Source organism: Parambassis ranga, chromosome 5, assembly GCF_900634625.1.
Source record: "Parambassis ranga chromosome 5, fParRan2.1, whole genome shotgun sequence".
Classification (NCBI taxonomy): domain Eukaryota; kingdom Metazoa; phylum Chordata; class Actinopteri; family Ambassidae; genus Parambassis; species Parambassis ranga.
The window spans coordinates 20,157,114-20,180,961 of record NC_041026.1 but is presented as its reverse complement, the minus strand read 5'-3'; the positions used below and the strand labels follow the sequence as shown (position 1 = coordinate 20,180,961).

The 23,848-nt window shown below is 41.3% G+C and overlaps 3 protein-coding genes across 3 annotated transcripts; all 3 read right to left on the bottom strand.

Annotated features, from left to right (window-relative positions):
- Positions 1-453: 453 nt before the first annotated feature.
- Positions 454-1,748, bottom strand: il19l (interleukin 19 like). Its single transcript, XM_028405200.1, has 5 exons — positions 1,587-1,748; positions 1,393-1,455; positions 1,118-1,270; positions 957-1,019; positions 454-549 (listed from the first exon to the last, which is right to left on the bottom strand). Exons 1-5 carry the CDS (start codon positions 1,746-1,748, stop codon positions 454-456), a joined length of 537 nt encoding a protein of 178 aa, XP_028261001.1.
- Positions 1,749-4,781: 3,033 nt separating this feature from the next.
- Positions 4,782-9,958, bottom strand: prelp (proline/arginine-rich end leucine-rich repeat protein). Its single transcript, XM_028404947.1, has 7 exons — positions 9,856-9,958; positions 6,635-7,076; positions 6,376-6,561; positions 6,130-6,287; positions 5,810-6,006; positions 5,490-5,565; positions 4,782-5,415 (listed from the first exon to the last, which is right to left on the bottom strand). Exons 2-7 carry the CDS (start codon positions 7,064-7,066, stop codon positions 5,325-5,327), a joined length of 1,140 nt encoding a protein of 379 aa, XP_028260748.1. The 5' UTR covers positions 7,067-7,076; positions 9,856-9,958; the 3' UTR covers positions 4,782-5,324.
- An 8,061-nt stretch (positions 9,959-18,019) lies between these two features.
- Positions 18,020-20,687, bottom strand: LOC114435320 (lumican). The gene is made up of 4 exons (XM_028404948.1): positions 20,382-20,687; positions 19,885-20,209; positions 19,274-19,591; positions 18,020-18,171 (listed from the first exon to the last, which is right to left on the bottom strand). The coding sequence occupies exons 1-4, from the start codon at positions 20,685-20,687 to the stop codon at positions 18,020-18,022; spliced, it is 1,101 nt and encodes a 366-aa protein (XP_028260749.1).
- Positions 20,688-23,848: the final 3,161 nt, after the last annotated feature.

The window sequence follows — 23,848 nt, the reverse complement described above, 5'->3', positions numbered from 1 at the left end:
TCTGCTTTAATTTGTGGTGGAGAATCTGAGCCCCAGCTGGACTGATGTGCAGCCATGGCCTTTTGGGAGCACTGCTTTAAATCAAGAGTCCGTTGGTGTTAAAAGCTGCATTTTCATAGATCACCACTAGATGGTAATACAGTGCACACACACATGTTGAAAGGAAAACTTCAGTGAGTTTCAGAGCATGTTTTTATTGAAGAAATGAAGTAATTATAAAATCAAAAAGTAAACTTTTAAAGTTATTTAGTCCTTACAGGGAGCAAACATACTGTTATATATATAATTTCTGATAAATACATAGTACATGTTAAATGTAAACTCGGAAATATTTTGTATTAAAATATTTAACCCACGTTAAGTTAATTCAAGTGCAAATAGAGAAATGCAAAATGGCACAAAAGTGAAATCAGTAGTGAAGATCAGGTTAGCGTGTCAGTGAGCTGGTTCTGATCATTTTGTGTGTGTTCTCTGTCCCACTCCCTCCAGCCACTCCAGCACAGTGTCCAGTTCTCCCACAGCCTTCTGTGCTGCCAGGTTTGTCTGTAGCTGCTCAGCATGAAGGGGGAGACAAACGTGGAGACAGGTTAAGTGACGATGCACACAGCTGAATACATTGATAATAAATAAGGGCAAATTTATAATGAACTAGTCATTATGTCAAGAAATAACTGAAATTTACATAATCTGTGTTTTAAATGAATAAATAAGTGGTTGTCTCGTGTTTAGAAGGTCTGTTCTACATGGCAGCTGTTTGATCTTTATAACTACAGCCCACTGTGGTCAGAGTATTCAGCACAGCGGTGTATTGACTGATAATAGTCTGTTGAATAGAATAACATCCTTTGCCAACTATAATCTGTAATCTAGTAATTGATCCAATTAGGCCTCACTCTTGAGCACTCTCCACACAAACCGTGTAAACAAACATGTGAACTGTGTAAGATGAGTTCTACCTTGATAAACTCAGCATGTATGGAGTCGATTGTTTTCTGGGTCTCTTCTCCACAGTGACAGTGCTGCACAGAGCAGATTAGAACATTAGTACAACATGCAGCTGCTTTTAATCAAGCAACATTTTTCCATTGAATGACAAACACGTGAAAAGATAACTTACACATTTGTGTATGTCTCTTCTGATAGTAACAAAAGCATTAGCCAAAGCGCTGGAGCAGCGTTGCTGCTGCGGCTGAGAAGAGGCGTAGTTGCTAAAGACTCTTTCAACATAGAAACGCAGCAACAGACGCAAGAAACAGCACGTCTGACCCTCCTGCGGGTGACACACAAGGGTTAGCAGCTGCCACTCACTCATGGTACTAATCCCACACTGTTAGTGTAGCTGTGAAAAGTATTTGGCACAAAACATGAAAAATGTGAAGCATAAGATCTCACCTGAACGTGTTTTATCAGTGATCTGTCCAGAAGTTTCACTCCGATCTCACTGTCGCCTGATCTCTGTCACACAAACAAGTCAGTAAAGTACATTTCTGCTCTTCACTTAAAAGTGTCATAATCAGTATTTTTCCAGGTATAATCTGTTTGATGGTGTTTGCATTTAAAGTGAGAGGTTTGGGCCTTAAACTCACGGCACTTGACTGTATTTCAGAGTAATATTTGCGTAGCTCGTGTGTGTGAACGTTGACCGAGCAGCTGTCCAGATGGAGAGTTTTACTCTCCACAGATCCAACGAGTGAAGAGAGCAGAAGGAGCAGGGCAAAAGAGGAGGTGAGCAGCATCTTCGTTACCATGGTGATCTGCCAGAGAACACTGCAGATAAATTTCTGATGGATTCATCTATTGTAAGTTAACATTATTATAATCAGCTGAGGATAAAGTAATAAAAAATGACCAGCTATGTTCAAATCAGATTCAAAATTTGTTACTCGAAATAGATATATGTAGATATAGATATAAACAAGTAACTGATCAACAAAATTGTCTTTCCTGGTGATATGGTCACTAGGAAAACAACCCTCCAGTACATTAAAAGTATCTCCCACCACCATGAGCCAGAAACAGCAGCTCCTGTGTTAACACTCACCTGTGTGTGTGTGTATGTGTGTGAGTGTCTGAGGAAGAGTCCTGCATGTGTCTGTGCGTCTCCATCTGTGTGCTCTTATAGTGGCGTGAGGGGGTTTTTACCAACTATTGAACAGCTTCCACACTCACACACACTCATGCATTTACCTGCACATGCACGAGCACACAAATTGGTTTACAGGAGAAGGAAGTGTGATGCAATTAAAGGAACTGCCAGCTGATGTCTCAATACCTGATTGGAAGAAATGGAAAAGGTATGATGAATGATGAAGCCTGTTTGATGTGGAGGGGCACAGTTATAGAGAAACACCTTGACTTTGTCAGTGACCGACTGTGTGATTATCTGTCATTTATCATTCTCTTTGCAGCTGCATGATCTTGAATTACGCTTTATATTTTTTAAATATGTGTTGCTCTGTTTTGCACCAACGCTCTCGTAGATTGATCACCATGGTTCACTATTGGTTCATATTTTTAATACTACTAATACTACCATCAAAAAGTGAAGCTTCAGCTTTTGTCCTTGACAACAATGAGCAAGCGAAATGCCTAGTCACAGCGTCTTCACTTCTGTCACACAAGTCCTGATCGGAAAACACCAATCAGACCTGCTCTCCTTATGCCTGCTCGGCCAGGGTAAATTTAGGTGCCTGCATGACAATGCAGTAGCAGTGAAAGGAAATTTGGCGAGCAGGGAAATCCAGAGGAAACAGGAATAACCTGTGCTGATGGATGGACATGACAAAAAGGGAAGAACAAACTTCTGCATTTCCCTCTAGGAAGTAGCTGTCAGCATATGTAGTAAAAATAGCTGACAACACTTCACAGCTTAGGAATGCTTCATGCTTGATGGAGTATTATTTGTTAACCACTAGAGGTCACCACAAACCTTTTTGAACATCACGACCCCAGCCAATTACATCTGCAGTTATTATTTTAAGATATTGACTGTGAGTTGTGCTCAATAACACATGTAAGTGGAACATATCATTTATATATCATTTACAAAGTGATGTTTCTGTGCCTCACTGTTTCAATTTTACAGGTTTATGTGAGTGTCCACATGCTTATGACACATCATAAGTTATTGTATTACATAATGTGGGAACTCCGGGGACCCTAACTCAGCATTATTTCCTGGGGTGGGAAAACATATCTAATGCATTTTTTCTTGTTGTCAGTGTGCAGCTTATTTGGGTTCTGATGAATTTACATGTGAGAGGTAAAGATAACACAAAGCAGCCTTTAAAGCTAAAAACAAGGATAAAAGAGGCTAAGCCTATATCCTGTATATTAAGGGGAGGATGGTGTTGACATGCAGCAGATGTCTCCTTCAGCCGAGTCAGACCATCAGTTGTTGATGTGAAGTAATGCCTGCTAAAGGCTGTCCGGGTAAAGGAGGGAAACAGGAGGATAAAGGAGAGAGGAGACAAAAGAGCAGAGGAGGAGAAGCAGAAATGTGTAGTATGACAAACATAGCAGGTTACAGATAATAGTGTTATTAGACAAGCTGCAAGTTGTATGTGTTGTATGTATCTACATTACAGCTGTTATATTGTTAAATAAGCATACTGAAAACACTGGGCTGGGCTGCAGGGCAGCATGCAGCTCTGGAGGCAGAGACAGAAGATACAGAGAGACAGAGAGACACGACATGACCGTTACCTAACCAGCTAACATGATCCATGATCCAAACTTATGTGTTTCAGGAATTTTAACCAACATTTAACTCTGCTGTAGGGGTTCCTGCCTTGTAGGGAAGTAGGGAAGGCAAGGCAGGTGTCTTTGTATAGCACAATTCAACATCTGAAAAGGTTCATAATGTGCATGCATACAACTAGAATAGTGTGGTCATACTTCCTGGTTTTGATCTGAGAAGATAATTAATTGTGTGACCCAAAGCGGCAGCTAGACCCAGCAGAGACTTTGTGTGAGTTGGTGTTCAGGCGAATGTCCTTCATCATCTTGATGAGTGCAGGCTCAGTGCTGTGATGAGGCCAAAATCCTGAATGGAAATCTAATTACCTAAATGATCAAAGCAGTTTAGTTGTTGCCAGTACAAGACTTTTTTTAATGACAGAACAATACTGACTATTCAGCTGACTACTTCAGTAAGTGGTGGAGGGTGTTCACTGTGACAAATTAGAATGTGAGTTGTGACTGTTGATGATCTCAGAGAAAATCAATCCCCCTGTTCTTTGAAAGTTCTTTGGTGCTCACTGATACAGTATATTATAATGTAATCATCAGGCAAGATAATAATGTATATGTATAGTCAGCACAGCTGTCACAGCTGCTGCAGCTACGCCTCTTTATATACATTACTTTTATTGAGTATCATTGATGATGATGATAAAGGCAGCGACTGATGTCATGTACTTTCAGACCTATTTACATCTCTGTGGTGTGTCAAAAAGCAGAATAACCTAAGGATCCTATGCATCTACATCCTCATACATAACACGAACAAAATGGGGAACCCTGGTAAAAAACGTGGTTTCACAGCATTTCTATAGGTCAAAAATTAAAGGTCAGAAACTCATGGTACCTTTATTTCTTTAAAAAATGAAACCAGAACTTTACTTTTTATCAGCGCTTAATTTCCCTCAAAAGTACTGTGACATATGTTGAACTAGACTCCACTCACGCAATGTTTCCAGTGAAATAATTCATTGAACATGTCACAAAAATCAACGTCTAAATGCAGATGAATTACAAATGTAATCAAATGATCGAAGTAAACATTTTATTTTCCATTATTTGTACAAAGTTTTTTTTACAAACATATACTATACAGAAGGCTACGAATACAAAGAATAAAATGACGTTTTTACATGAAGTACCTTGAAAACCACAGGCACATTGTGGGACAGTTTCAACTACATGGTAGTTATGTTTTAAACTGACGTCTTCTGATGTTTACTGCAGGCCTGTTTGCTCCACTCAACATAACTACCTTTTACATTTGTAGCATGTCTGTCAATGTACCTGTATTTTCAGGCTTTGCTCGTTCTTTTTTTTCTCTTTTTTATTGCATTGTATTTTGAAAACTGTAAATCCTACAAAAAAACTAAATATTGTGCAGATTCATAGTTCAGCATTTGGATTCTGTGAGATCTGCCAACAAAGATGAAACAATGAGTTATCAAAGCTTTACAGTTATTTGGAGTCCCTCTTTTAGTATCTATCACTGAGCATGTGCTGTCTTTCTTTTTTTGTCTTTGTGTTTGCTTTGTGCATCATGACTGTTCGTCTGTGTGTGTGCCCCTGGCCTCCAGGTTCTCCTAAATGACAATAGAGTGAAGGTGTCTGAAGCACATGATGACATCCAGAGGGATTGGAGGACTCAGGTGGTTCCCATCCAAACGCAGGTACCTGTGGGAACAGAGCAGGTAGCATGCCATCACATGACTCATCATCTTTCTTAGATATTATTTATTTTGACGTACCTTAGCCTGGGTACCAGACTGTGATCACCCAGGTCAACCTGCAGGTTGTATGGGCAGATCTGGGTGCCGTTGATGCCTGTCAAGAAAACACAGTCAACAATATGTTAAATGTCTGCATGAAACTAGAACAAAGAAATCTACCATTTGACATAAGCTTATTGTACTTGTTTATAGTAGCAAACACTTTAAAAATAGAAAAAATAGGCAGATAAATAAATGACAGACACCAGAACGTGCAAAACAATGCCCCCATGCTAGAGTATGAATGGCTTGTGACTACTCTCTTTACACATTGGTGCCTAACTAAGACGATTACTTACTCTCAATGCTGTTGTGGTTGAGATGCAAGTGCTCCAGGTTACCACTGAAGTGGGGAACTGAAGCCAGCTGGTTGTGTGACAGCTGCAGGTCCAGCAGACTGGACACGTTGAACACGTCTTTGGGAACTCCTTTGTCACTCAGCTGGTTGTAGTTCAGCCTCACAAATGCCAGGTGAGTGAAGCCTTCAAAATAGTCTCTGAACAGGATGACAGTAAACGATGAGAACAAGTGGAGAATCTCACAGCCAGCTATTAAGGCAGTGTGTGTATGCACATGTGCTGATTGACTGTGTGACTGTGTGTGTGTGCTGTATACTTGCTTTGGGATGTCATCTATACGGTTCCTGTCCAGAAAAAGCTGTATGAGGCCACTTGGAACACCAGGAGGCATCTTCTTCAGAGTGTTGTGAGCCAGGTTGAGCTGCATGAGGCCCTTCAGGTCCTTGAAAGTGTTCTTTCCCAGGTCACCATCACTCAGCTGAGAGAGAAGATGTCACATCTTTGGTACAGAAATGTTAGCGGTTGTTGATAACGTCCATAAAGCACAGTGTTAGAATTAGACTCACTTGGTTATGGTACAAATCGAGCAGAGTCAGGTTGCCCATCTTGTTGAAGACTCCAGGAGGGATCTTAGTAATATGGTTCCTACCAAGACGAAGCTGCTCAAGACTCACTGGGAGGCCTGAAGGGACTTCATTGAGCTGGTTTCGCTGCACGTAGAGATACAGCAGTGCTGGGATCTTCTCAAATACCTACACACAAAATATCTCAAATGGTTAAATGACATTTAGAAATAATGTGTAATATTAGAGGATACTTCCTGACCTGTTTGTCTATTTGATGGATGCGGTTGTTTGCCAAATTGATCCAGCGGACATCAGTGGCATTTTTGAATGCATCTGCTTTCACCTCTGAGATGTAGTTGTTTTGCAGGTACAAGTAATGAGTCCTGGATGGGATGAGAGGGATCACACGGATGTTCCGGTTCTCACAGTTGAGAGCATTGGGATAGCTTGGGGAGCATGAGCACTCTCTGGGGCAGTCAGGAAAGACGGAAGGCGGGCCCAGAATGACTGGAGGGAAGTCTGTAGGCTCCTGGGGCTCGGGCTCTCCTGGTATATAAGGCTGGAGGACAGAAGGCTTTCTGGTGGTAGGTGGGCGCTTGGTGGGCCTCCTTGGCCGAGGTCTCTGGGTGAACACTGCCCCCATAAAGAGGAACAGAGCCAATGCAGAGAAGAGTCCTGCGCCAGCCTTCATTGTCCTGTGACTGTGAGTAAAAAAAACAAGCTGCTTATTTTGTAGAGCAGAAGAAGAAGCCTTACAGTTTGCTCCCTAGTGATGGGTGTGTGTGATGAGTCATGACCATACAAACCCCTTTTCCTTTGTCTGATTACACTGAGGATGTCAGTGAACAGTTATTTCTATGTAACGGTTTCTATTTAGAGAGGAGCGTGGGAATATTTCTGGCAGTGTTAGGACTGTTTTCAGAACTAAGCAAACACACCATGTTATTTGGATTTTAACCAAAATATGTGAAGACTAATATTTTATATCCACATGTTAATCAGTCTGTAATACTAAAAAGAGACACATTCATTTCCTGAATAAAGTGTTTTCATGCACCAGGTGTCCTTCTGTGGATCATTATCACTATATCACTATCACCTGACATACCAGAGGGTTTATTACATAGAAGCTCCTGCAATTTAAGAATACGAACCAGGTGACTGGATGAACCAACCAATCATTTGCAAACTAATCTCAACCTATCAGTGTGCTGGAGAAGAAACACAATACACTGAGGTCTGTTGAAAGCTGCCAAATAACAAAATATGCAATCACCCTTTTTTAGATAGAAAAACTATGATTCCAGTAATAAATGTATTAATATGAATGTAGCCTAAGAATCTGATTATCTGAATAGTCCTGTCCCTCTGAGTTGTACAAATATGAAAAGAGGTATGGAGGTTTGTTGCTCGTTGAAGTCAGAGGACAGAGTCGGTGTGCTGAGGAAGAAAGATTTATTTAATCTGATTAAATTTAGGAGGAGGAGGAGGAGGAGGGGCAGCTGCTGCTTCAGGAAATTAGTGTTTATGAGGCAGAGGAAAGGAGAGGTTCAGGGATAAAGGCTCTATTGTCAACTCAAGAGGGAGAGCTGCAGAGAGCTGAAGGTCTGGAAGGTCAAAACGCTTTGACCCAGAGGAGGAAACTGCACTAAATGCCAAAGTAAATCTCCTTGATCCAATATGCACGTGTATGTAAACATGGTCTATAATATGTTTGCACATTTGCATGCTACTTTTATGTCAGTTTGCGTTAAAGCCTAGATACTGTGATGTCCTCAGAGTGGTCATGTCACTGTATCACTAACCATCACAAGCACTCACACTTGAGTTTTTAAAAGTAAAATAATCTTTTTAGGCCATGCTGACCACATCTGTTGATCTGAGAGTTTTACATCATGCATTTTTTTTCTTTTGACCTCATCAGCATATCACTGCTGTGAATAACCACCACACACACTGAAGACATTGACCCTTCAGCACAGATTCTCCATTAGTTTCTGATCACTTTGATGCATGGTGTAAAGGCTCTGGCCAATTTGATAAACATCACTCCTACATAGCAGAGCAGGAATGAGGCTTAGAGCCAGAAACTGTCATGCCTGAAAAAACAAAATCTGCAGTTTTCTCTGACAGCATTCCCTGGCACTGCCCTTCCTTTCCCCTCACAGAGCCCTGTTCAAAAACCAGAACCAGCTCTCCTTTCTTTAGTGCTGCTGTTGTCATGACCAGAAGTCTGGCAAACTATTCAAACACTTAACGTCTGACTCATTGTTTGTGACCTCAATAAGTAAATCTGATACATATCAGCATGAGAGCTACAGTATTGGCAGCGGGTCAGAGATCCTTCATCTACATCAGACGCATTACAACAAACCATCTGATCATGCATCAATTGGAATCAGATAATGATGATTACATTACGAATAAGAAGTTATAGGTTTTAATCATGTGACTTAAAAAAGATATATAAATATATGTTTTATATATATATATATATCATTTAACTTTATCCAACATGCTTTTTTTTTATAAAGACGTGAACTTGACATTAGAACAACTGAAATTAGGACTACATATTAGCAAAGATATTGATTAGTCACGGGAGGATATTTTGCAGATCTGGACTATATTTATTTATATTTTTAGTCAATCAGTGCTTGTTGAAAGTCAAGCAGCTGTCAGTTCTTCACAGAGCTCATTCCAGTTCTCTGGTTTCATTTTGGCAGAGCAGCTGCTGCCATTCCCTTAACCAAACATGATCACCAGTGTTTTGAAAAACCACTGAGAAAGCCCTGGATGAGAATCACATGTCTGCAATAGCACAGTTACAATCCTACCACTCACACCATACAGATGAGCAGTGGAAGATGCACTGCTTTATATTTGTATTGATCATCATCCAACTCCATGAAGGTTACTTTTTTCATAAGAAGAAGAAGAAAGATTTCTACAAAGTCAGCACAGAGAGTGCTTTCATTAAAAGGGGCTGTTTTTAATAGTCTTTGTCCAATATGTCTTCTCATTTTAATTTGACTTTTGGTTAACACCCATCTGGGAAAAACAGTCGTCTGTATTTGCTGCAAAATTAACAGAAGAAGAAAATCTTGTGAATCTATTTGATTGCATCAGCCAAAACAAGCAGTACTGGGCATTTTTCAAAAATTAAGCCAAAGCCCTCCACCCTTCTCCCTGCTGCAATGGCAGCTCTCCCTTCTGACTGATAGAAAAGCTGGAGTCAAGGTAAGCATGCAGCTACAGAGAGGAGCAGCAGCTCCCTGCAGGACAGAGTACCACTTTGTATGGCAAAGCGTTTCTATAGAAACACACCAGCATGGCTCAGCTGTGCCAATGCCAAGATCCCCTCCTCAGCCCATAAACACTTCCCTCTCTGCCTCTCTGTTTGACACACAAACATGCTCCTGCATGAATCCTTCTGATCAAGTCTCATCAAAAACAACAAGAAACACTAACGTTTCTTACCTGCCTCTGGTGCCTGCCCTCTTTTGTCAAGTCACAAGTTTTGTGTCTTTTCTTCTCTCAGCCTCTCTCACTCTTTTGCTACCCCTCCCTCTCTCTTCCTCTGTTTCTCTCTCCGTCCCTAACCCTCCTCTCCCCTCCCCTCTCTCCTTTGGTTGACAAGCCAGCCTGTTGGGTTTGTTCCCTGGCTTCTTTCCCTCTGAAGGTCACAGTGGTTCTTTCTCCCCCTCTGCTCGGCTCCTGGCCAGAGAGATTTAATCTTAATTCCTTCTGGAAGACCGCAGGCTCTTTCATGTGTCTGAAATGTGTCACAGTTTGTTATTTTGTTTCGTCACACCAATCGATGAGTGTGTTTTTTCTCATATGCATTGTGCATGTTTGTGAGGTGTTTCTATATATTTGAAATATATTTGCTATAGACCTCTATTAGGGAAAGCCCAGATGTAATTGCATCTCTTCCCTGTCTCTCCCACCCACTCCACTATTGTTTAGAGGGCTGCACACAGATCCAGTCATGTGTTTTTCATTAGCAGCATCTCACCACTGACTCCATGGCATCTTTTCTGTGTCAGTTAAAAGTCCAGGCTGAGATTCTTTCTTTAGGAATCTCCAGCAGTCTGGTTCCTGAAGGTCCAGCAGAGGCTTGTTTTTGGAGCTTTCAGGAAGTAAGGCTGGGTGACACTATGATTAACAAAGTGTAGAGCCTGTGTGTGTGTGTGTGTGTGTGCATATATGTCACTGGGGGCTAGGAGTTGGACATGTGTTTGTAGCCCTGCATTCCTGCAGCGTGAGCTGAAGCCGAGCGTTAATGAGGAGAACATATGTGTGGATCAGTGCACACATGTATACACATCTCCTTCCCCTGCTTCCCTCACTTTCACTGCACTCCTGTCTCCTCCTCGGTCAGTCATCAGATTCGGGACACTGAGCTCAGCTGGGCCAAACATCTGGACTGGACTGGTCCCAGCTAGAAAAGGAATGGGTAGTTAGACAAATAGGAGAAAGAAAGGACAGACAGAGAGATGGAGAGAGGGAGAGCTGAAATAGTTTGTAACAAACACGTCACTCATTGGGTGGGTGCTGTTTCTCTCTCATCTCTCTGCTACCATTAAAAATGTGCAAGAAACCTTTGTATTGACTCAGCTCCTCTGATCAACAGCAGCGACCTCATTTCTCTGTAAAAGTTTCACTTCAAGAATGACATCATTGGAAATAGTTGGTCATTGACAACGTTTCATGATCTTGTTTAGTCTTTGTTGTATAATGATCATGATATTATATCATCAGACTTGCATTAAAAATGGAAGATAAATGCATGTTTAGATTGAATATCCTGTAAATAAAAGTGAGGTCACTGGCTGAACGAGGTGGTCTGCCACAAATTGTTGGTATGCTGCTACTGTTTGGCCTGAGACTGACAGTAACTGTGACAGGAGCTGCTCTGTGGCTGCAGTGCTCTCTCTACAGAGGTGGCCGACAAATGAAGAAGGGAGGAAAATGAGCCGCAAATCAGAAGCTCAAACAACCACATGATACAGTCAGATTAGTGATGTCACAAATACTGGACACTTCCACTGTTGTAGGACTTCATTTTCTTCTCTATGTAACAGTCCAGTTTTTTGAATTGAAACAAAATCATAATATGGGGCTTCCTATATTTTTTATAACTATGAGGTGGCATTGCATAGATGTTGAGCTGAAACTGTGAGGATAATTCTGCATGTGGAAACTGAGTCATATGACCTGTGGAATGTAACTGCTTGGTCCGCAGCACCCAGATACACACAGAGCCTGGACAGAGACGGTCAGATGTTAGTTCTCTGTGCTGAATTCAACCTGTTGATTCAAGAAAAGTGATATAGGGCAGAAAGCCTAAAGCCTTACTAAAGGAAATCTTTCAGGGCAGCAGTTGTTGTCAGTGTTGGGGCAGCTGTTTTCCAAGCAGATGGAGAGGGCGATGCAGCCTCAGACTTGAGCCCCAAATGAATGTTGTGTATAATAATCTGAGAATGTTCCAAGAATGGCCTGTTCTGTCATCTACAGAGTGATTTGGATGATTGAACTGTTTAGTTTAAAAGAGACACGCATGAGCTTCAGCCAGAACTTTTCCCAGAGGAAGTGCAGCCAGAGAAATGCTAATATTCTCCCCAACATTTACACACAGCTTTATGATCTATTTCTGCAGAAACAGGATGATGCAGTGTCCTGCTAGCGCTCTGTATACATACCTACATCTGCCGGCTGCGCCCACTTTCCTTTTCCTAAAGTAAAGTCACAATCCAAACACCAACCTGGCAGATGTCAGAACCCAGATTTTACAGTTTTGTATTTGTGTTTGCAAATGAATGTTTTTATATTAATACAAATCTGTCTCATGAATCACTCTGTCATTGTTATTGAACGGATCACGAATAAACATTGTCTTTCAGTCGAAACAATGAAGAATATTTATAGGAATAATAAATAAAGGGATTTAGCGCATAAACAGCAGATGAAATGTGAAAACAAAAACTGACACTTCACTCTGTGATAAGCTGCAGTCTTCAAGCTTTTACTACATCTGTGCTAACACAATGACAGCCTTTCGTTTTATCAATCAAAAACTGTCAATGAATTAACAGGAACACACCTTGTGTGTCTTTAATGCAGGGTCATTGTAACAGTAAAACCACATTAAAAACTAAAAACAACAAAAACAAATTAAGACAAAATGTTTATTATTACACATTGGTGTGGTGAATGTAATGGTTGTGTTTTGATCATATGCTTACCAAGGAATGTGTGTTAACTGTGACATCCTTTAATGGCATCAAGTGTGCAGTTAAGTCCTGTTTAAACTCCATACTTTCTAAGAAAGTTGTGGGTTTCATGTGGTTCAGAGATGATACTCGGTTTTGTTTAACTCGCTTTATTTATTTTAACTGTATCTGAATTTAATCAGTGCTTCATAATGGATCACAGCTGTTTATGAGAGTAAATCTAAAAAATCTACTGTATAAACTATGAAGTACCGTATATCTTCCTTTCATCTGAAGTCACTAAGAGATGCACAACTCCAGCTCGTTTTTGTGATGTCACACACACACACGCTACACAGCTTCTTCTTGTCTGCATCTCCTGCAGGATTTATGAGCCCTCTCAGTAAGCATCACTTCACATTTGGTTTCTGTACAACAAATAATGTTTTTTTTAGTGTTTTTACACTTTTGAACACTGGATCACCAGTGAGACATAGACGTTCTTTTTCTTTTTCATTTCTGTTTTGCTAAAAAGAGCCTGCCATAGCTAGCAATCCAGTTAGGCTGTTGGAATAACACCGGTTAAAGGTTCCAACTGAGCTGTTGAAAACGAGTCCTGAAGGTGTCTTTCACACTGACTGCTATGCACGCTGCCTCGAAATCTGAAGTTTGACGACCTGCCGTGCATTTAGGCTCATAAGTCAGGACAGGTGTGAATACGTGTTTACACATGTCCATAAGCTTCATGTGTTTCACATATGAGCCTAAATAAGGAATGTCTGATACAGATTCCATAAGAGGTCAAACTCCTCTCTCACACGCAATGCGCATAGTTCACACATACGAACTTCAGCCTGGACCCTGAATGCCACATCTACAGTAACACCTTTAACCACTCTGACACAGCTGCCTCCAAGCTCTGTCAAAGTTTTGTGATAACAGTGTCACATAGGTAAATAAAAAAAGGAAAACCACAGCTACTTACTGGACTCTGAGTTGTACTGAATGATCAGCTGGCTAAACACAATCTTGAGAAAATGTCCTGGTAGTGCAGAGTGCAGGGACTGTGGGAAAACCACTTGTAAACACTTGTAAACAGTCCTTTTCAGGCAAACTGCAAACAGATCCTTTATGTCACTCTCATGTCTGATACCATCACTGTGGAAAGAGAGCAGAAGCTAAATTTAGCATTCTTACAAAAACTCTTTATTGCTCATTTCCTTGGCTGAGGCATAAGAGAAGATTTAATGAAGGTCAAAGGCTTCAGCTTCCTCTGTTTTAAAACAAAGACTTGTTGCAGCTCTGTATATGGAGGACTCATAGACTAAACCCCACCACCACCACCACCCACCTAGACCGTACAGGAAAGACAAGACAGCCCAATCAGCAAATGTGTGTGTGTTTATGTGTGTGTGTGTGTGTCTAATGAGAGGGCTGGAGGTCTTAGTCTTGCTTGTAAACAGGCCTGTAAATGTAACGGCTTCCTCAGTCATCTCGCCAAAACCACAAGAGCCATACAAGTCTGCATTGGATTTGGAGGCAATTTCTCCGCCCAGCACCACATAACTGGGAGGTCCCATCATGTCTGTATGTTAGTCCTCTGTTCAAGACCATCAAACTATCCATTAGTTACTTTTGAGGCCAAGAAAACTGATGTTATAGGTCCGGGCTAAAACAGTCAGGGTGTCAGTAGTGCAACAGAAAACAAATCTTTAGAGGAAAGCTGGCTAAAACTCCCATAGTACATTATGATGCCAAATTTTGGCTTGAATCTGAGTGGTTAACCCAGACTAGCTAAAATTTGGTAATGAACTGGTTAAATTCATTGTAAGCACAAACAGAAATAAGGTATATATTTTGTAATTAGTCCAGGTTGACCTGCTGTATCTGGGCTGAGATGACTACAGCCTCAAACCAGGGATGGTTTAATGAAATCCGGTTATTATCCCTTCTTTAAACCAAATGCAAAATGAGGCTGATGAAGAGGTGAACGAAAATAGCTAAACTGTTGACCATTAAATCAAAACAATGAGCCAACAGATGCTAAAATGCTAAAACCTGTGGAACTGCAGACTCAGTCCTAGACTCAGACAGTCTGTCACATGAATTTGTTTTTCAGCAGCACTGTCAGTAGCAGATTTTTTTTTGGAAAGAAATGGAGAACAAATCAAGAAGCAACTAAGAGGCATCTGGAAAATGTAACACTGCTAAACAGATTATTAATAGCAGTGAATAAATTAGCATGATATTCTAAACCATCCGTTTTAACGAGTTGTTGGTGGTTTGACCAGTTAATGTCTAACATTAGAGGACAGTTGCGTATAAAGTGTGTATCTGTGGACAGTGGGATGTGATATGTAAGGGCTCCTGAGCTCTGCAGCTCTTTATGCTGCTGTTATGACACCGCAGGGATCTTCATAGCAGAATTGTTTTGACTGGTGGTTTCCAAGGCAGAGGTTCGTTCAGAGGAGAGGAACGGCCAGCTTTAATGATTCCACCAGCTAGATTTTTATTCTGCTAGTCAGTATTATACTTCTAAACCAATATGAAATCCCCATTCTTCTTTCTCATGATTGATGAATAAAAACAGATCAAAAGCTAAAATATAATAAAAGGTCATGCTTTGAGCTCCTTTTTAATTTGAAACAGATGTCGATCCGTTTAAACATTATTTGTAGGATATTTTCCATGTTAATTTTTTTTCAGCAAATGAGTGGGTCTGATGGAAAAATTAGTGATTATTATTAGTGATCAGCTATTAAGAAGAATGACCGAATGCCCACAAGAGAAAAGCACCTTTATTCAGCCAGTGGTTCATTCCTGTGGGACCTGCCAGGCAGCCCTTCAGGTACCACGTTGCCATCTGGCTCCACAGTGCCTCCTCCTGCTGTGCAAACCTCAGCCAGCTGGCAGGTTCTAAAAGCTTACATCTGCATCTTCTCACTTGGTTTAGAGACACAAGTGAGGGTTTCACTAATACAAACTATGTACCATATTTCAAATGTGGTTTAGCACAAAATACCAGTAATGTTGCTGCTAATAAATCTGTGCCTCACTTTGGAACTTTGGAAAACAGAGCTTCATGGTTCTGAAAATGAGGAATGTGATAGAGGTCTGCTTTAAGTGTGCGAGAGTGATGGATTTACAGTCTGAAAAAATACAACTTAAAGTTGATAGTGAAATGCAAAGCCTGCAGTGAGATGGTCCTCCCATAAAAAAAAATAGTTTTTTTTTGGTGAGTGGGTTGCTATGACCCATTTACTAGGACAGTTCCCTCTGAGTGTCTGTAATAATAATGACGCTTTATTTGCAAGTCAAAAACTGGGGTTATGTTACTGATGGCAGGGCAGGCTGGATAGATGGGTAGACGAAACACTTCATTTTAACACCAGTCTTGGTTCCCACAACAATAATGTTTCTTTTAACCGTGACCCAAACCATGATGGTTCCCAAAAACCTCACCAAAGTGTTGTTGTTGGAGAGTTTCCACACCCCCTTCATGCTGGAAGTAGCAGGAGTATGAAATCTGTTAGAAAATGATGTATGACTGTTGACCCATGACTTCAGCCTTATGAATGAGCCACCAGACAACAGGTTTTTATAGAATATAAGCAGCATTAAAGCCAGTTACTCCTTAAACTCAATGTTAAATGAATGGAGACAGGTGGAATTTGTGCTCACTATGGTGGACACATGGGAAAACAGGTTCAAACTGCACTCCCAGGTGTCATAATCAGTCTAGGTGCAGTCATTCGACCGGGGAATGCCGGTGGTACCACTTCTCAGGGAACAGTTATGATGTTAAAAGGGTCTTAGTGGGTTTGTTGTTAAATGTGAAAGGGGAATACCACATGCATGAGGAGGTGTGATGAAAGACTCTGCAGCAGCCGATAGGTAAACAAGAGGACAGCTAGCATAGGTCTATAGTCACACAATCAAAGTAGTTGAGCAGTATCAATTGTCTGATCACATTCTCAGACTGTTCCTTCAAAACATCATGATGTAACTTGTGTTTACAGCCTCTCAGCAGTAACCAGTGAGCAGTGTCTCCCCGCTCTGTCTCCTTCCTCCATGACTTCATGCGTACCCAGAAGGCTGCCGGCTTGTCGTCACTGGAACAAACTTACTCACAGAAAAAAAACACAGACTTTTGTGGTAACTCAGAGTGAGTGACTCCTGCCCCTGTAAAAAGTGGGTCCAGACATAGCACAGGTTTAATCACAACACCAAACACACTCACTTGTAGGACATGGAAAATATGGCAGTGGATTTGGTAACATGGCACAGAGAGAGAGGAACTTTCTGGAATCTTTGAACTGACTTATCAAATTATCGAAACGTGTTCCAATAAATGAACCAAAAACACATTATGTAATAATACAGAAAATGGTAGGATGGTTAAAAAAATAAAGAAAACATGAAATTGAATCATGTCTCCTTGTACAAGTTATAGTAGTTTTTATTGTCTGTGTAGACATTAGGTAGTTGTTATTCCATCCTTTTTGGCAGTATTAACCTCATGTTTGTCAATGAAATCTATATCTCACTGTATTCATGATATTCATTGATGATCACAGTTACATTTGAAGTTCAGTCCAAATTTACCAATATTCCGTCACATTGCTTTAATTAAATAGTAACCTAGACCCAAATTAAGATGTCCTTTTCTAAACCTAACCTGGTAACCTGACTCATCTAGGCCTAAAGCTCATTACAGAAAGTAAAAGCTGTGTAAAACAGCAGTGTGAAGTGAAAGAAATGAAATAGAACAGAACCTGGATTAAAGGTTGAAAGTCTGGAGGTTAAAAGTGCCTCTTTTATAGCCTCAATATTTAAGCTTGTTTGGTTAGATGCTGAGCTACATCATGTTGAGTATATTTATTTGCAAACAGCACAGACAAAGTTTAATGTAATAACAAGTTTATTAAAAACCAAAGGTTTACAGAATTTGGAAAACTTCATCAAAACCATTTTCCACCAAGCTTCATATGTGACTGATTAACACTTTCCTGTTAACTGAGTCAGATTCATACATGTTTCCCTAGGACAGCTCAGTTTAACCAGAGCACTTTTCAGTATTCAGTGAATTCAAAACGAGAGGTTTGTTACTGTTCGTGTTCAGTAATAACACACAGATGTACAAGACTGATGAGGCAGAACTTGGATGAATGGGAGAAATGGGACTGCACTGATGGCTTAGGAAAGTTTTTTTTTCTTTTTTTGCAATACCAAAAAATAACACTAGCTTATTGTAAAGTTCAAACTTTGGCATGTTTTGCAGATCAGTTTTTCTTCTATCTGCACAATAGTTATTAACAAATGATGTGTGTTACAAAGTAAAATCATGGTTACCGGTACTTTTTTTTACACTGGATGAGGTTAGCCAGTCATATACAGCACTTTATTTTAGTCATGATTTGGAGGTGACATCAAATGTAAATATTCTGAAGCACTCTTAGGCAGAAGATCCAGTCAGGAGGCAGCTGATGGTAGGACATTTTGTTTCCATCCAGTCGGAGGACCTTCATCCTGGAGTAGGACAAAGGTCCCACCTCTCTGCAGAAGCTGGTGACGTTGAACTCTGTGGTGCACAGACATAAGGATATTTATTAGTTTGACAGCCATCTGATTGTAGCTGTCTTGCCAAGACACTGTGAGCAGGACAGACCTTTGATTTCACATCATGTACCATATGTTTATCATGTGTAAATGATTAAGATCAGTCAGTCACATTATAATCGTTGTCAAAGCAGCTCTGTTCTCCCTGCAAATGTCCTCTCATGGCGCCTGTTTTTAACATTGGACTCTTACAGGTGCTGCGGTTAAAACGGAGGTGAAGGACCACAGCACCCCCGATTTGTTTTCACTTTGGCATCTCAGTAGCAGAGCTCCTACTCTCAGCCCAGACTGTCGGCTTTGGCAGACAGCAACTGTGGTAGCTGTTGTGCTTCTAGCTAGACGATGAGGTGTATGTTATTAGGGAAGTGTTTTGCTGTCTGTCTGTCTGTCTAGTAATGGGTACACAGCCTGACTGTCTGCTGCATCAGAGAATGAGAAACAAGGGCTCACATTCACTCTGCCAGACACCCCGAACCTAAATGCCGACTGCCGGTAGATGGACGTGGCTACTGGATGCACAGCTGCTGCTCTGTGATATATTGTACAGTAGTACAACTGTCTGTTTAAAAAAACAGTGAGGGACAGATAGAGAGAGAGGAAAAGAGAGACTGAAGAGGGGAACAGCATGTGCTTCTGGCTCATCTGGCACTCTTACCTCTGAATCCATCACAGATGTTCTCATAACACATCCAACCAACCACCATTCCCCCTTTCTGATTCTGTCCTCCACCCTCTCCTCGCTTCCTTTTTTCCATTCCTTCTTCAAAGTCTCTGCCCTGCCTTCATTCTCTCCTCCCTTTTTGATTCCATCTCCGACTGGCCTCACCCAGTTGCCACCCAGTCTCAGTCCCACCCCTGTCCGAATCTGAGGGCTAGCTTCCTGTCAGATTTTCCACATTTCTTCTTCTCCATCCCAGCAGGGTTTCAAAGACTTCCCCAAGTGTTCAGTCACATAGTATTAACTTACTTAATGCTAAGATGTATGATCATGTGTGAATAATACCTCACTATGTAAATTCTGTGTCTGTGTTTGTGTGTAAATGCATGTTTTCTTTGTACATCACCTTGTATTTCATTAGCCTCCAAGTAGAGGTACTGCAGGGTGCTGGGGACCATGGGGATGGTGGTCAGGTTGTTATAAGAAAGGTCCAGCTCCACCAGGATGGAGGAGTTGAAGACACTGGGATGGATGCCACTGTTCTGCAGGCCACAGCCACTTAGACGCAGATATTTGAGGTTGTGAAATCCCACAAAGCTGTTCTCACCCAGTCCAGAGAGAGAGTTGTTTGACAGATAGAGCTGCTGGACGGAGGCAGGTAAATGTTTGGGGACAGCTTGAAACTGATTTCCACTGAGGTCCAACAGGTTCAGACTGATCAGACCTATGAGACAACAGGAGACTCACATAAACACATGCAAACATTCTGACAGGTAGATATATCACTCAATATAAAACACTATATATTGTGTGGACATACAACTGTACAGAGGAAGAAGTGTGTCAGCAAATATATATTATTTAAAAAACTTCTTTGCAGGTGTGGAACGCCTCCATCAAGCACATTATTGTAGATGGACTCAACAACAGTGCCACACTGCCTGTGTCCATATAAGAGAGTACTCCCATCACCCCCTCTCTGCATGTACACAGCAAGGAAATGACACATAATGCTACCTTTGAGGTCTCCCTCAGTGATGGTTTGCAGCCTGTTTCCCTGCAGCAGCAGCAGCGTCAGGTTCTGCAGGTGCTGAAAAGCTCCTGGGTTGATGCTGCTGATTTGGTTGTGGGCCAGTCGCAGCTGTCTCAGTCCAGTGGGTAGAGCACTGGGTACTGAACTCAGGTGGTTGCGGTTAGCAAAAAAGTAGCACAGCTGTGTCTGGTTCTGCAGGGCGGCCTGCTCCAGCTGGTCGCTATTCAGTTGGTTGTTGTCCAGGATGAGCCAGCGTAGACCAGTAATGTTGCCCAGGACAGAGGAGGACAGAGATGTGATGTTGTTACCCTGGAAACCGAAGGAACAATATCTGATGTGATATTAAACAAATCTGTAGGAATAGTGCTGTGGAGATCAGCTACTGTAAGACATGTGCAGGAAATGAAAAGCCGCTGCTGGTTAGTGGGAGACCACTGTAAGGTAAACACATGCTCAGCGCCTGTGTCAGTGTTTTTCCTACCTGTAGAAAGAGGTATTGAGTTCTGTGTGGCAGGTGGTCAGGGACATGAGCCAGACCTCTGCGTTCACAGTACAGTGCTGTGGGCCACTGAATGGGACAGTCACACTGTTCAGGGCAGATTTGAGGGTTGTTAGCTCGAAACCAGGCCGGGTCCATCCGGCCCTGCAGGCTAATCACGCTGGGCTCACCCAGCAGACGGTTAATCCACAGAGGAACACCTCCATAGTCAAAGCCGTCTTCCACAGTGGCCGAGCTAAAAGCAACACCACCCAGCAGAATCAGCACGCCACAGCACAGGAGAGCCATGGAGTCAACTGGTGAGACAAACATTAAGACAAACTATACTGTCACAGGTAAGGAGAACTAAAAAAAGCTGCATAGTGTTATTAAGTTATCCTTTTGTTTTTAAATGGAAAATATAAGGAAACATAAAATTCGGAGTCGTTTGCCAAAATAATAGCCAACCTCCAAGGCTGAAAAATTGTGCCAAAAATACACTTCTATACACCACACACACACACACACACACACACACTTGTGTCTATTTCCTCTATTTCTTGATCTTTATCTGTGACTCTCTACCAACATCAGCCAAACCAACAAACACTGTGACATCACAGGCACCTTGCTGTGAAAGATATTTTTTTTTCTTTTACATCATTTACTGTTTGTTAGTATATGAATGTTGATAAGAGTAGAATTCACACAGTAAATCATTCTAATTTTGAATTAGCTCAAAATTAGTCAGCAAAATGTAAAACTATGTTAATATGAATGACAATACAATGATATCATCTAGAGCTTTGGGTTTAGAGTTCTTAGGCTTTGACCCATATGACCTCCATGGTATCACAAACTACTAAAGGTAGGGTAGGAGATCTTGAAAACTCAGTGAGAGTCAGCCAGAAGTAAACACATGCCCCTTTCTCTCGGAGCTCACCCCGAAGCCACGCCTCCCCTTCACATGGACACGCATTACCTGAAGACGAGCTGAGGTCTGTGACTTCGGCCATCATGCACGTACCTCTCTGGTGCGCAACAAAAAGTGCATCAGAATGAAATCTCCTACCCTACCTTTAAGACCTTAACATACCATCCCACACTGGACTTAGTAAACCTGCCAAACAACTGCAACTTACAGCACCTAAAACTGAAGTTTCTATGTGAATCCACAACTTATTTTTATGGCAACTTTGTGCAATAATCAGTCACTTGGATTCAAATGAATGGAAACAATATGAAACTGTTGCACAAGCAAGGTTTGCATGTGCACACACACTTCTTTGCATTCAAACTTTGTTTTTTTTCTTTGCCTGCAATGATGGTTACAGTAACACCCACAGAGCAGGTTTACATGAAAGCACACACACACACACACACACACACACACACACACACCAAGGTACTGTACACAGCAATTTGTAGGAAAGGTTTGCATCATCATGAGGTTTGGCTTGATCAGCATGTTTGCTGCATGAGTCCCAGCTTGTTGCACATGCTCAGAATGTTGCCAAGATATTACTGTAATTAAACATTTCATCATTTCCAGTTTTGCTGTGTAGAAAGAGGAAACTGAGGCAGAAAAGAAACAAAGCAAAATGACACTTACCCATTTGATCAGGAGCTACAGAACGGAGAAACCCTAAGGAGCTCTGTGGGATTTTGTGTCAGTGCTCTGTGTGTGTGTGTGTTTTTAAGCTACCGGCAATGTTTGCCCACTGTCTGATACATTCCTCTTCTTCAAACGCTGCCCACATCCTACACCCAGACCTCCTCCATAATCTTCACTCACTCACTTCTTCCATTTTCCTCTCAGTCTTTAATTGAACGCACAACATTTGGTGGAAACATGTTGGGTTGCAGCGTGGAGCCAGCATGCACAGAAACACTGACAGAGGAAATAAAGATGGAGGACCTCAGGGGGCACTTAGATGTGACTTCTGGTTTAGAAGACCCTTACAATAACCATGAGAAAATTCAAATCCACCTTTGTGCATGTGTTATGTGTGTGTGTGTGTGTGTCTGTGTGCCTGGGTCTGCAGTATGTGTTCTGCCTGGAGGCACAGTAACCACAAAAGTACCTGGGGAGCCAAAGAGACCATTCTGTGTGTACAAGTGTTTATGTGTGTTATTAGTGTGAGTTTGACTGCACACGTGTGTGTGTGTGTGTGTGTGTGTGTGTGTATGTGCTGAAGAAACTTTTGCAAGTATCTGACCAGAGGGGAGAGAAAAACGATTCCAGATTCCTTTCTCCCCAACTATGAGGGGAGCACTGTGAGAAAAGAGGCAAGGTGGAGAACAGGAACACCAGAAATATGTATCTCCCGATGAGAGCATGAAGAGAGCTCCCTCTAGGAAAACCACACAGAATCACACTCATAATGAAGGCTCTACGTTTTATGAGAAGCACTTGTGAGCACTTTTGTGAGGTGATGGGGATGTGAATGTATTATGTAAGCTTTGCAGCACTTTCAATGTTACGACATCCAGCTTTAGAAAGTGATAGACTGATGTGTGCGGTTCAGCTAGATACAATAAAATGTTTCATGTAGGCGTGCTTAATATTACCATGGTAAACACATCTACTGACCACTTATAGTGTTTTAATATAGTATGTTTAACATACACTTGCTCAGGCTGATCTGATCTATGTCTCAGATCACTCTGTTGTATGTTGCATGTGCACAGTGTGTCCAGAAGAAGTATTCATAATGGTCAAAATGTTAAATGTGAAACAATGTACAATACAGTCAGTGGTTACCATCTTGGTTAGCCTCAGAGCTAAATGTGACAGGAAGTAAAAAAGCAACACAGGTAAAGTAACTGTAGAAATCAAACAGAATACTGAAAAGATAAAACTCAAACCATGACAAGGTATTTGGAGTCATTACACACTGCGTTCCTCACCATTCTACACACCTCTCTACTCTGTTTCTGTCTGCTTTACTCATTAAAAAGAAGCAGGGAACAGGGCCTGCCTTCATATTGGCTCTGTTTCCTCATTAAAACTTTTCACTGAAACATGCTCGGCACATATATACTCACCTCACTCATATACAAAGTCACCGCTGCCTGGAATGATCATATTCTTACTGTGGCTATGCAAACATTCTTCTTTATAAAGCTTACTTTCATTGTGGTTGTGCCAGCGTGTTGCACATTTTTACCATCATGTTGTGATTAGCAGATGATAAGTGGGGTCAGAAACAAGATGGAGATCTAAATTAAATTACTCTAACCTTTATGAAGAGTCATAAGGATAAACAAAGATCAGCTAGGACACACACACACAGGAGGACCAATTCAAATGACTGCTGCATGATAGAATTCTAGAAATGTGAAACTGGACTCTATGCTCATATGAATGTGCAGTAATTCATAGAAATAAGATGCAGAAAGTTGTGCCACTGAAAATAACAAATAAAAATAATCACAAACCAAACTGTATGTAATTACATTTTGAAAAT

Coding starts and splice junctions, on each gene's coding strand:
- il19l (XM_028405200.1), bottom strand. CDS start 1,748: ATGGTAACGAAGATGCTGCTCACCTCCTCTTTTGCCCTGCTCCTTCTG. Junction 1,456..1,586: donor CTGAAATACAGTCAAGTGCC/GTGAGTTTAAGG, acceptor TTTGTGTGACAG/AGATCAGGCGACAGTGAGAT. Junction 1,020..1,117: donor GAAGAGACATACACAAATGT/GTAAGTTATCTT, acceptor TGCTCTGTGCAG/CACTGTCACTGTGGAGAAGA.
- prelp (XM_028404947.1), bottom strand. CDS start 7,066: ATGAAGGCTGGCGCAGGACTCTTCTCTGCATTGGCTCTGTTCCTCTTT. Junction 6,288..6,375: donor TCGATTTGTACCATAACCAA/GTGAGTCTAATT, acceptor CTTCTCTCTCAG/CTGAGTGATGGTGACCTGGG. Junction 6,007..6,129: donor CGTATAGATGACATCCCAAA/GCAAGTATACAG, acceptor CATCCTGTTCAG/AGACTATTTTGAAGGCTTCA.
- LOC114435320 (XM_028404948.1), bottom strand. CDS start 20,687: ATGGCTCTCCTGTGCTGTGGCGTGCTGATTCTGCTGGGTGGTGTTGCT. Junction 20,210..20,381: donor CTCAATACCTCTTTCTACAG/GTAGGAAAAACA, acceptor TTCGGTTTCCAG/GGTAACAACATCACATCTCT. Junction 19,592..19,884: donor CACTGAGGGAGACCTCAAAG/GTAGCATTATGT, acceptor GTTGTCTCATAG/GTCTGATCAGTCTGAACCTG.